At 44.3% G+C, this 13,372-nt stretch overlaps 1 protein-coding gene across 2 annotated transcripts in view; it reads right to left on the bottom strand.

Moving 5' to 3' along the window:
• Positions 1–10,663, bottom strand: part of arid1b (AT-rich interactive domain 1B) — a 34,226-nt gene extending 23,563 nt beyond the window's left edge. The window contains exons 1-2 of one of the 2 annotated variants that reach the window (XM_063496309.1): positions 9,286–10,663; positions 2,139–2,330 (exon numbers count right to left, since the gene is read on the bottom strand). In XM_063496309.1, the coding sequence (XP_063352379.1) occupies positions 2,139–2,330; positions 9,286–10,323 (1,230 nt within the window). In that variant the 5' untranslated portion in view covers positions 10,324–10,663. The remainder of the gene's footprint in view (positions 1–2,138; positions 2,331–9,285) is intronic. The other variant, XM_063496310.1, reaches the window with a different exon arrangement.
• Between the last annotated feature and the right edge of the window lie 2,709 nt (positions 10,664–13,372).

Raw genomic sequence — 13,372 nt, 5'->3', positions numbered from 1 at the left:
TCAGAATTAGATTCAGGCCCAACAGTGATGAAATCTGAAGAAAAGTGCTGTGGCTCACAGCAGCAGGTCCAGCCAGGCTACACTCCTCCTTGTCCTGCTCACAGCCACAGTTTCAAATTTTCAACTTTAATGTCAGAAAAAATAAAGTTCACACATGACTACACAGCAGCTCCAACCTTCATCAAAGACTGAAACTGTACTTCCTGTTGCAACTTCAAATTAAAAGTTCCTTGTCTTCTGGGTGAAGACTGAATCACTGTCAGTCTAACAACGCTACTTTTCTAAAAACTCTTCTGTCGACTGGGACTTTTTATCTCCTTATCAAATACCAGAAAACTACAGAGCTTACATGGACTCACTGCCTGTGTTAGGACCTGACATGTACAGATAAACACTTGCTGAGTGTTTTAGTTCTTTATTCTTCTCTGAAAGCTTTAAAATCCACAGTATGTGTGGATGAATTCAGCCATGGCTGATTATTATTAACCCATCATCACTGGGACAGACAGATTTATTCTACCTCCTGATTCATTCGCTGAGAAGAAGCTTCGCCGTCTGTTGCTCTCTGTAGCATTCGGTGGTGTTTACCCACCAAAGGATCCAGTCTGCTCTGAGATGCAGCGTCAGACCCAAACTGGAGTCTAAAAATAGCCTGAGCCCAGGGTGTACCAGAAATAGCCTGGCCCGGGCTGGCCCGGCAGAAGCCGTGCGGTCTGACTGCATCAACAGAGGCCTTGTCCACAGTGACAAAACGGTGACGCTGCAGATGAATCAGCACCAGGGGAACGAAGGCCTTAGTTTCCATAAACCAGCTGCTGAAGACCAGCAGAGCAGGAGCAGGGACGGCAAACTCACAGCAGATGTTCTCATTAGTCATCCTGGGAGGACACTAAAGAGCCAACAGTCTGCATGCTAATGAGTATCTGGTTAATGCTTCACACGTGTAGCCTAATGTGGAGAGTTACAGGAAGCTCTCGGGTCCTCTGCGCCTGTAGTAAAGCAACCTGATCTCTACAGAAATCAGAGTTTTACATATCAGTCTGACGCTGCTCTGCAAACACGTCTCACCGCTCTGCAGCCACAATGAAAGCACTGATTTGGGCACTGATCAGGTCTCTTTTATCACCTACAGTAACCACACCCCGGATGAACACCACCACCCACCACACTGGGCTGCCTCACACTTAGATTTAACAGTTTTCCAACATCACATAAAGTCATGAGAGTTATAATGACTGAAAGAGTGAGGTCACAAACACGAGCTCCTCCACAGAGGCAGGCTTAGGAGCTCAGAGGAGAGCTCCTGCTCCTCCATGTCGTAAAAAAGCTGCTGAGGTGGGTGTGTGTGTAGTCAGGCTGCCTCCTTAACACCACCATTTGGAGGTTTTGGAAGAGATTTGGGAATCACCCCGAAGTAGATAAACAACCTGCTGTTAAGATTATATACACCTCATCTGACCTGGAACACTTTGAGATGCTGCAGAGACAGACGTCTGCATTACCCGCTTAACTTCAGACAGGTGGGAGATCAGGAAGGAGGGTGGAGTCAGATAACCTGGCAAGTTTCACCCCAACATGAAGGTTTTTAATTGGGAACTTTTGTCTATACAAATTCTCCCACAGTGTGCAGCTCAGGATCCTTTCAGCGCCGTAGGTCAACCAAGCATCCTGGGTGGATATAAGGGACCAGTTAAACTCTGCATGAACTCATCAAATCATTTAAATTTTAAATCCCGTCTTAAATGTATTTTTATCACCTTTCCAGTAATTTCAGGGAAATTGTAGATTTCTATTTTTCATCTTTCATCTGTTTTTTCATTATCTGAAGATGGTCTTGATGCTGTTATACAACTAAATTGCTTCTAACTGGCCAGTGCAGCCACAGAAAGAAATGAAAGCCTGTAAATTACTGATAAGCATCACTTCTTTACTGTGACAATATAAAAAAGTAAAGCTGAAGACTTTCAGGTGTTTGATTTATGATCAGATTTATGGATGTTCAGTTTTTATTGACGTCAGATCCTGTAACTGCAGAGTTTGAAATCCCACCCAGAACTACAAGTTAAATGAAACTAAAGAATTATTTTACATTAATTCGTCCAAATGGAGCCTTAAAGACACATCTGAGCGCCTCCTACCTGCTGCTGGGGGTACTGCATCCCTCCCATTCCCACCTGCCCCCTGCTGGACATCCCCATCGGGTATCTGTGGGGGGTAGGGGAGCCGTAGGGCTGTCCAGGGTACGGCGCCCCCTGTTGCTGGGAGTACGGGTTGTTGCTCATCCCGTATAGTTGAGAACGCTTCATCGCCATCGGGTCCATGGGTGGCACCTGAGGAGGAGAACACGGTGGATAATTAGTGACGCCATGAACTTAACACCATGTTTAAAGACACAACACGTGACTCTGATTCATTAGTGTGACAAAACCTCTGATGACTACAGAGCAATGACATCATCAACATTCATATTAGTAAGACCTGAGGAGGTACTGCATCTTTCTGTTTGTTACCACTATGAGAAATCCAAACTGTCCGTTCATCAGTTTTCTTCCACCATTAGCTCACTCTTCTATATCCATCAACACCAAGTCTAACTGAGCATGCTCACACTGATGGACGGATGGAAAGTTAAATAGCTTTATATGTAAGCTCCACTCTGTGTGACTGCTTGGGGGCTTGGCCTACTGCCACCTGCTGCAGATAACACACCACACATTATCCTAGTAACTTACCCACTGATATGGTTTGTCTGTTTTCACTGAGGCTCATGGCATGTGCTCAGGTGTGAGGGGGTCAGGTGTGTCTCTGAGAGTGAACCCTCATCTGCGGCACGCTGAAGGCCTGCGAGGCCACTTTAAGCCGGAGTCAACAGTCACGCCTAGGTACACTTTAATATTCACACTCACTCTGTATTTGACACACTGACATAATAATAGTAGGTGAGAGGAGTGACTCAGAGAGAACAGATGTTTCACCGCCGCTCCGGCAGCTAAAAATAGAAACCGCTGACGGATTTTACGCTTAAAAAAAACTGATGCAGACTTTTAATCCTGTCCTTTAATCTCCTCTCACTACACAGCAGTCAGCTGAGCAGAGTAAATAAAGAGAAACCTCAGGCTGGAGCGCTGCCAAGCCCACACAGCTGCTTCAAGTCAGGCAGAGGATCCACAGACCGGATGAAAACAGGAGGACAGGAAGCTGCTGTGACGAGGCCACGTCAGAAGCAGCTGATCCATTTTCCTGAGTACTGCTATCATCACGACCCTGGCCCAAACTGCAGAACGTGTGTTTTATTTGGACAAACCTTTGGTCAACGCAACATTTCTAATATTTAGTGTTTTACTGGCAGATTTCTTGTAATGGAGGCTGATGGGAATTGTTGGAAAAAGCAGGAAAAAGAGTGAAACTCAGCGGGGTGCTTCATCCTCCTCTGTTGCATTTGGTCCAATATGGTGGCGGTTAGCCATTATATATTTTCATCATCAAAAACCAGCAAATAAAATCACTGGACACAAGTTTCATTTCATATATCGTCGATTGGGATTGGCTAACAAACAGGTGGGTGTGGCCAAATCAAGTCGAACAGAGACTGCGAAAATGAAACGGCTGATAGGGTGTTTTACCACAAGGTGGCGCTCAAGTAAGATAACATTGCTCCGTACAAATCACATTTACTCAAATACCCTGCAGACCACAGGCATGTTTAATATAATGAATAATATGACCCTGAGATAGGCCACAGTAGTGCCACCATGTGGTGTGGTACAGAACAGCTTTAATCTCAGGTTTGTCAGGAATCGCTATTTTCTACTGTTTTTTCTATTAAACATACAAAACTGCAGCACATCGATCCTGCACCTTTTTCCAGTCAAACAGCCCAATTTTACTCCCAGAACATCAAATTCTGCCGTTTCATCGGAGCCATCAGCATCTCACAGAAACACGCAGTCAGTGTGATTTATCGGGTTTATGTCGATAAATGTCGAGTCCCTCACTTCCACTTCATCATGTACCCACTGACGTCACATTTAAACACTATAGATCAGCATCATTAACACGCAGGGTTAATACTGCAGAGGCGCGTTTTAACCCAAACCACGTTTCCTAAAGCTAAGCAAACAGTTTTTGGACTCTACGACGCCGAGAACAAAGCAAACATAATAAGGCACAAACTGCAGCCTTCTCACTCACAAGCTTATAACCTACAACACCATCAACCCTCCATCCTTCTGTCAGGTAAGGTTGCTAGAATTTCCAAAAAACATCTTGTTAAACATAAGACTTGTGGTGGCCTTGGTCTCCCAAATTTTAGATTATATTATATGGCTGCACACTTAAATATTTTTTCATTTTGGCGAAGGTGCACTCCAGGTGCTGATTTGGAAGGACAGCCTTCATGGTTGATGATGGAACACCTGTCTTGTAGACAAACTTGTCTTCCAGCCCTGCTTAATAGCCCGATAAAAGCGAAGAATACACTATATGGCAGAAATCCTGTAATTCAAAATTCAATTAAGGTCTGGAACCAACTATTGGGCACAGTAAAGGCTCCTAAAATGTATCTGGATGCTCCAGTATGTAACAATCATGCCTTCAGACCTGGGCTGGAAGACATCACGTTTGTGACATGGCAAGGAAGAGGGATTTGTTCTCTCAAAGATATTTACATTGATGGACATTTTCCATCTTTTCAGCAATTGAGGGTGAAATTTAATCTTCCAAATTCACATTTTTTCAGATTTTTACAGTTGAGACATTTCATCAAAGCATCTATTCCACAATATGATTTGATTCCCCGAAACTCAGTGCTTGACAGCTTCATGTCAGTTGAGCCCTACACTAGAGGTGCTGTGTCTCGCTTTTACAGGGCCTTGCTAGATATATACAGTCCTTCATCTGATACTTTTAGGAAGCAGTGGCAGGAAGAACTGGGGGTGGATGTTACTGATGATGTTTGGCAAGAGTGCATTAAGAATATATATTGTAGTTCTATAAATGCTAGACATAATCTGATTCAATTCAAAGTTATGTATAGGTTGCATTTTTCTCCCACTAAAGTGGAAAAAATATATAAGAACGTTTCAGCCCTCTGTGTTAAGTGTACAAGTGATCGAGGAACTTTATCTCACCTTTTCTTTCAATGCCAAAAACTACAGCTTTTTTGGAATCATCTGTTTGATTTTCTGACCAAAGTCATTGGCAGGGAGGTCCCATGTGCCCCCTTTGCAGCATTGTTCGGGGTGTCTGAACCGGGATGGGCAAGGGACAAGACAGAGACGCAGGTTGTGTCAATGACTACACTTGTGGCTAGAAAGCTGATACTTCTCTGTTGAGAAGTCTGATAAACCTCCTACCTTCGAAATGTGGTTGAGAGAGTGTTTTATAAGATTTGGCAACCAGTCATTAGCCTGATGGATAAACTTAAGTGAAATGTACTCTGTTTTAACATTTATGTATGCTGTATTACCACCTTGTTGACTTGCCGTCCACCTTCTATTGTGTTCTCTTGAAGGTGATTGTTGTATACTGTTCAATTATAAAATCAATAAAAATATATTGGAAAAAAAAAAAAACCCCTTCCATCCTTCTTACTGAGCCTGGGCCATATCATACCGTTCATGGTAATACCAGTATAATGTTAGGTAATAATAAGAAAATGAAAAATCGCGATAGAATATAGGTAAAACGCGCATGCGCAGTGCCTTTGTTTTCATACGCACATGGCGGAAAAAGCATGGCGGCAACGGAGAATGAGAAGGGCGAAAGCGGATCGTTGAATGAAACGGATGAACCAGAAATGGTTTGTAAAAATGCTGCAACTTCAGTGGTGTGGAACTGGTTTGACTTTCATCCATCAGATACACACCAAAGCACATTTTTTGGTACAGCATACAAGTGGGCCGTTGTTATTACCGGTATTACCGAACCAATTTTATTGGTACATGGCGCTCAAAAATCTGTCAAAAAATGTTTTAGTACGACTTTGCTAAGCTACGAAGCCGCCAACCGCTCCAACCGCTTGATGGATTGTCGGAGCATTATGGCTACCGTAGTCAGGAGCCTCGCGGAGTAATACGTACTGTGCTTCAACATAATATTACTGTATTGTGTGTGTATAACCTCAAAAACATAAAGTATTTTTTCTCGCGTAAATTATATCGTCAGTTATATCATTATCGCAAATTTTCAAATATATATTGTGATAAATAATTTTGGCCATATTGCCCTGCCCTACTTCATACCAGCAGTGAGGATAAGACACATAAAGTTTTTTATCTTAAAGTTTGCAGACTGTTGCTCTGGCTGCTGCGTAATGCCACGGCTGATGTTCTGGTCACTGCTCGTGCAAACTGTGACACCAACAGCCTCATAACCAATAAGACTCAAGCTCGAATCTCTGTATATCCAACACATTGAAAACATCACTGCCTTTAAACGAGTAAAAGAAGTGAGAACAGGAAACAAATCCATCTGGGTTTTTGCGCCCCCCCCCTACGCCACCAAATTATACCAAACAAACCACACACCAGGATCTGTGATGTCATATTTGGAGAGCACCACTGTTTCCGAGCAACAGGGAGCATTAGCATTAAAGCGTCTGTAACGCTGCAGCATCGATGGTTAAAGTCAATCAATCAGCCAAACATTAACATTAAACAGTATTCATCATGCTGAATTCACCACATTAAATCTGATCTCAGACCTTTAGAAGAATCAGCCGCTTCAAGCACTGATGATATTTGGTGTTCTCGGTTACTAACAGAAGACCCAACAATTAAACTATTTTAAACTTTAATATCTGAAAACACAGCTAACGTGTGTGTCACTCCTGCGTGTCGGTCATCCGATCACCAGCTCCATAAACCAACACATTAGCTCGACTACAGGAATAAACTCGTGTATGAAACGTTCAGGCTCTGACGCGCTGCCCTAAAAGTCTTTATTTCAACTAGAAAACAAAATCATAAAATCCTGCTCCACAAGGAGCGTCCACGCAGGCCGAGGCCGGCATCGAGGAGGCGGATAGAAACGACGAAGCAGAGCTGGCCGATCCACAGCAGAGATATTACGGTTTCTATTTTCCTTAGTATTTATTCTGATTTCAGTTTTTATATAAGTTTCAGGAGGTTTACAGAGCGAAAATGTTTAGAGTTTGTCCTCAGCTGAGGACAGACACACAACATCTGCATTCATTTCATATTTCACCTCCTTTTATTTGGGTTTATTGAGTTGCTGTAACAGTAATTTCACAACTTTTGGAGTTAATCAAGTTTTTCTTGATTAACCATATCAACCAGAGCCTCGTTAGCCTGTCTGAGCTGGCAAATGTGACCAAATGGACAAAAACTGAAGACTTCTATCTCAGTTAGTCTTCTGTATCATTTCAGTTTTCATGTTTTACAGAAGTGTAATTTTTTTAATTTATATTCTGCTAATCAAAATGCTGACTGCCACCTAGTACTAGTTTTAAGTTTAGTTATAATAAGATATATGAACCTCGGCCCTTTTGAGATAACAAATGAGAGGAGAGGATGGTGCTGACTGCCATATGAAAGTCCAGTACACCAACTGAGAAGCAAAAAACCCAGATAGATTTATTCCGGTTCACTAAATAACCTGGCCCTCTTTGTTCAGTCTTTGTGTGTGAAACTAATAATTCTTTCTTTTTTTGTGTAACTGCACAGTGCGATTACACAAATCCTCATTTCTGTTCAGGGCATCAACACGTGGGATTAAAAGGAAACTGAAACAAATTTAAAGAGGAATCGGTCTTGTTGCCTCATGTCATCCTGTACACCGAGCTGTGCTCTCCCACCTGCCTGCAAGTTAGAGTTTCTTCATGTAAGCACGTATTGCATCATATTTTCCAATAAGCCAACACACAAGTTCAGCTAATTGAACCTGATCTCAGACACATGAGCAGACAGTTTGCTGACAAAGATTTCTACCTGTGCAAAAAAACTTGTGCATGGTTTATCGTTTCTAACAAATAACTGTGTTCTTGTCCCATTCAGAGGAGGTAACGGATGGTTAGTGAATGATAATTATTCACTAAAAACACATTTTATTAAAACAGAAGTTGATCTATTGAGTAGCTGAAAAATTCCTTGTTTGCACCCACTCAAATGATCCCGAAAATAAATTAAGGGATCATAATTCCATTATTGAATGGTGACTTAATCACTTGCAGACCGGCATTGTTCTCTGCTATTTTAAAGACCTGCTAATAATTCGAAATAATAACCTGTCGATTATTCCATAAAGAAATCATTAAAAAAAAGATCTTGTGAGTCTATTAATTGCAGTTAAACCGTGACTCTGACGAGCTTCTACAGTGCACCGTGACACTGACACGGAGTAGGGATGACCGGGGCTGAGGCCTCCTGCAGGCCGGGCTGCAGCGGCTGCTGCTGCGGGGTCAGCCAGTGTGTTAGCCCCAGTGTTGTGCCGGTGGTGATGGGCACATGGCTAATCTGCATGAGTGAAGGTCAGGGCTCCCGAGCGGAGATGGGGCTATTAATAGGCTTCCTGCCAAGAAAGTTGTGGCCGGAATCAGAAGCTGAAGCGGCCGCTGTTGCAGGAGGAAGCGTCACCTGATTAGACCCGAGTCCCCGCCACACTGTGTTCTCCCGGCGGAGTAGAGAAACAGATAAAATCTGAGGAAAGAGCTTTATTTACCGGTGACCCCTCAAACCACATCATTAACTGTCAGATTTGAGCGGAGCTGTCAACCGTCAACCCCTGTCACCATTTAAACCGCGATCTTTTCAAATGTAACAATAAAACTGATTACAGCCGCCCAGTTTACATTTTTATATATATTTATAACAAATTCGACCTCTTATAAAATCAGCAAGCTGCCTACTTTCACACACGAAGGCCTTTGCCGTTAACGACAGCTATATGCTAATGATAGCTTAGCCTAGCGGGCTAAAAGCGAAGTCACCTTGGACACAAACGAAAACTTCCCCAGCTCCTGTCATCACGAACAGTCGCTAATGCTTGTCATTTATAAAAGCAAGTAATCACACAATACAATTTGTTTGCTTTAGAGTCCTAAACGACTACATGTGGGTGCGGTGCTTAATTAATGAATCTGTCTGCAGTGAAAATTTAAAAAAAAGAAAAAAAAAACCCACACACACACACACCTAGCTTAGCAGCTAGCTGCCGTTAGCTATTTGGGTTAGCATCGCGGCTGTTAGCAGCTAGCAGGTTAACGGTGGTGCGATGTCCACCTGTCATTAGTCAGGTTATAAGTGGTGTTAATAAGCTGTTATTCACCTGAGCCCTGCCGCCACCCTGCCCGGTATTCCCTGGGGTCATGGTCGGATGATTTCTCTGCTGTCCTCCCCAGCCGTGAGCCCCGGAGCCGTACTGGGAGCCCATGTCTTTAGCCAGCCCCATGCTCGGCTGTTGCTGTGCGGGATTATTATAATCTGGATATCCACCTCCATAACCCCGCATCATCGGACTCGGAGAAGTTAATAACTGGTTCAAAGTCGGTGTAGCCCCCGACGGGTGCTGCTGTTGTGGCTGCTGCTGCTGACCCTGTCCGGGAAACCGCTGAAACCCGCCGCTGCCTCCTCCAGCCGGGGAGCTGCTAGCAGTCATCGCCGCCTTGCTGTGGTTAGCAGCGGCCGAGCCTGCACCGCCACTGCCGGGGCCCAGCAGGTTGTTCCCCTGGCGTGACGGGCTCATCATGCCGCCGTATCCACTGTTCCCGTACCCGGGCCGGTAGTTCGGGTAGTGGTTGTAGGGGCTGTTGTTGCTGTAGCCTTCGTGGGAGTTGTGGACCTGATCCATGGTGCTGAGTACGGAGCGCGCCGCTCTTACCCCAGTCCCTGGGCTTTGTTGTCCGCCATGTTGATCGAAGCTAGGCCCTCCTCTTCCATTCCCATAATAATGATTAAACTCGGAGCTGGTCCCAGTCGGAGGAGGGTTGTTGTCGGTGCTGCTGGTGGGTGATCCCAGCCTGGCATCCATCCGCTCCTCCTCCTCCTCCTCCTCCTCCTCGCTTTGATTCAGCTCCTGTGCTCGGCTGCTCCCCTCCTGCAGGATGTTTGCTGTGCATCCATGCTGCTGGATGCTGCTGCTGATGGTCCTGATGGTGTTGTTGTTTGTGTTGTGGTGTGTTTGCAGTTGGAAGTGGAGCTGCTGGACAAGCTGGCTGAACGACGGAGGTGTTTGGTGGGATGATGAGGATGATGATGACGATGATGAAGATGAAGGAGGAGGAGGCTGGGGAGGTCCAGCACCACCAGTGGCAGCACCGGCTCCACCACAGATACCTAACGTTTTCACTGGATGCCCACTGAGCATCCCCGTCTCCCTGCTCGCCGCAGCAGAGGCACGGCCCGGACTGGCCTTTTGTCCCCCCTCTCTCCGGTCTCGTATCCCCCTCCAGGTTCTCCACTGACATCACTCATCCCAGTCCTCCACTTCTCCTCATCTCAGGGGGCTGATGCCACCTGCGAGGCCACAGGTGAAAAGAGGGCGGTCAGTGGCAGAAATATATCATAATAACAATAGAACGCCCAAAAACCCACTCTTCAGTTCTCACACCTCCCATGACCTCTCTAATAACCCCGGTCAGATAAGCCTGCTACACTGATTGGTGTTTTTACCTTTTCACCCCCAAAATACCTGAGCCATCCATCAGCAGCTGCAGCAGTTCTTCTTCTCTGTGAGAAGGAGGTGGAGGGCTGATGCCAGGACATTTTTTCCTTTAAAAAAGTCTGATAACCAGATGAGTTGGAGTCACTTTTTCATGTTTTGTGACTAATCTTATGACCGTGCTCCTCATCCTTCCTGTTTGCAGCCACAGAAACAGCGGAGATGTTCCCGAGTGCTTAAAATTATTTAGAAACGTATCTCTGTGCAAAGCTTGAAACATGAGCACAAATGATGTTTTTTGCAGTCTGAGGGTTGGTCAGTAGAAATAAGCAGTTTATTTCCCCAAATAGAAAAAAAAATAGCACATAATCATCCTGAATCTTCGAAAGCTGAGAATAATTATCTGAAAGCCGTGTACACAGAAACTGCTTACATGTGAGTTTACTTTCTATTATTTAGAATCAAATAAAACACAAACAGCAGTTCATTAACACGAGGGCTGTTTCAAACACACACCGCTACCCTCCACACGTTACCCACATGTGTGTTTCAATGAGATCAAAGTTTTATTATATCATGGAGTCGAGGACTTCATCTGAACTTCATAAATATTATTGCATACATCCTGAAAAAGCCTGAAACTGTTTGTTAAAATCAGAACATGTTTGATGTCATTTCATTTATGATACGCATCATCCCAGCACCTGGAGAAATCCATCTGACCAGAGGTCTGCAGCTGCTGGAGCTCCAGGCATCTGATCACTTCACTGATCTTCAAACATCACCTCACCTTCTGACTAACGACAAACAAAATGGGTCCGATTTTTCAGTTTACATACTGAAACTAAAGATTTAAGGTTCTTCTTCTTGCTGGACATTAAATACGAACAAGGCAGCAGAACACCAACATTTGACAATTTAAAGGAAAAACCTCTGACTCCAGTAAATGCAGTCCATCCACGTCCCCCACTGCTGCAGTATAAAATAATCCAAGTTTAATTTTGGTGAATTGAAGGCCAACACAACTGAATCAGATTACTTATTTTCCCCACAAATATCAGATCTTATCAAGTTCTCTCCATATTTTTATCCTCGTCGTCCACCTGCTGTAGGTCTGTGTCCCATCAGTGAGACCTGCTTCACAGTTTGAGAACCATTGCCCTGTAAGGTTGGGGGTGTGGGGGGTCTGTGGGGTCAAGTTGCTGCCGTGTTTTGGGTCTATTTGTCCTCTTAGAGCAACGAGTCACTGAGGGTCACCAGATCAGAGCGGCCTCTCCATCCATGAGTCCTCACTGAGGCTGATGAAGATGAGGATGAAGCGAATAAGATGCTTAGGCTTTCACAATCAGCCGATCTCACCCAGTCTGAGACTTTAACCCATCTCAAAACCATCAAAACACCAAGTGAGATAAGCTTGGTGTTCATCCCTCCAGGAAAGAGTCTGACTGATGGCTCAGAACCTTATTAGGATCCTTTTTGCAGGGTTTTTCTCTCATTTTAGTTTTTTCAGCTGTATTAAAATAATGTGAAGGCTGGGACTGAGAGAAGACGCTATGGTGACCCTTTTACTGTCAAAACTAAAAATACTTTCACATCATGCTCAGCGTCCTGCTCTCTCCATGCTCTTAAATTTCACCGCCTGATAAATAGGGACCATTTCAACCTCCTGAAATCCCAGTTGAACTCAGACCTGTGTGCACATTTCCTCACTGCACTGCACTCTTCAGACGAGCAGCAGAGTTAAACCTTCTTTATTTTAATGACCAGAGGATATTAGTAAAAAGAGCACCAATGACACAGAAGCATCGTTTACATGTTTAAATATTTAAAAGGAGTAAATATATTTATGTATTATATTCATTTATTTATTACAATAAAAAGTCTGTGTATATGAGTCCAGCTCTGGATTATTCTGTTTGGAGATGAAGTTTTCATCAGAGACTGCAGCGTGTTGTGCGCTCTGCTGAGAAGGTGATTGGCTGCAGACTCCCATCTCTGCAGGACCTGTACACCTCCAGGACACTGGGGCGTGCAGCTCGGATCACAGCTGACTCTTCTCACCCTGAACACAGTCTGTTTGACCTGCTCCCCTCAGGCAGGAGGCTCCGGTCCATTCGCACCAGAACCTCTCGCCACAAGAACAGTTTCTTCCCCTCTGCTGTTGGACTCATGAACAATAACCATATGACTGTTCCCACCACTAACGCATGACCCTACACTGTGTTCACTGCATCATTCCATGTTTGGCACTGATCACCACCTGCACTCATGTATATATCTATCTACTTAGCACTTTTAATTCTTTAATTCTTATTTTTATGTCTATTTAAGCATTATATTACAGTATGTTTGCACTAAGTACCGCAGCAATTTCCTAATGTTGTAAACCTACTCAACATTTGGCAATAAAATCCTTTCTGATTCACCTTCAGGGCCAAACCTCTGGTGTCCAACAGGGGCAGCAGTGACTCAGTCCCCATGGTAAAGCTTACAGCAGAAACAAACATGCAGTGTTGGGGAGTAACGGAATACATGTACCGCCGTTACGTATTTAAAATACAAAATATGAGTAACTGTATTCCGTTACTGTTACCGTTTAAAAAGGTGGTATTCAGAATACAGTTACTTTGTTGAAATAAAGGAATTCACACTGCGGTCTTTCCCTGTTTCATATGTTAGGCCAGACCTTCCCAAAGTGTGGGGCCCGCCCCCTGGGGGGGGGCGCAGAGCCATTGCAGGGGGGGGCGCGGCATGA

Source organism: Pelmatolapia mariae, linkage group LG15, assembly GCF_036321145.2.
Source record: "Pelmatolapia mariae isolate MD_Pm_ZW linkage group LG15, Pm_UMD_F_2, whole genome shotgun sequence".
NCBI classification, from domain to species: Eukaryota; Metazoa; Chordata; class Actinopteri; order Cichliformes; family Cichlidae; genus Pelmatolapia; species Pelmatolapia mariae.
The sequence above is the reverse complement of the archived record's forward strand: the minus strand, read 5'-3'. Positions and strand labels throughout refer to the sequence as shown.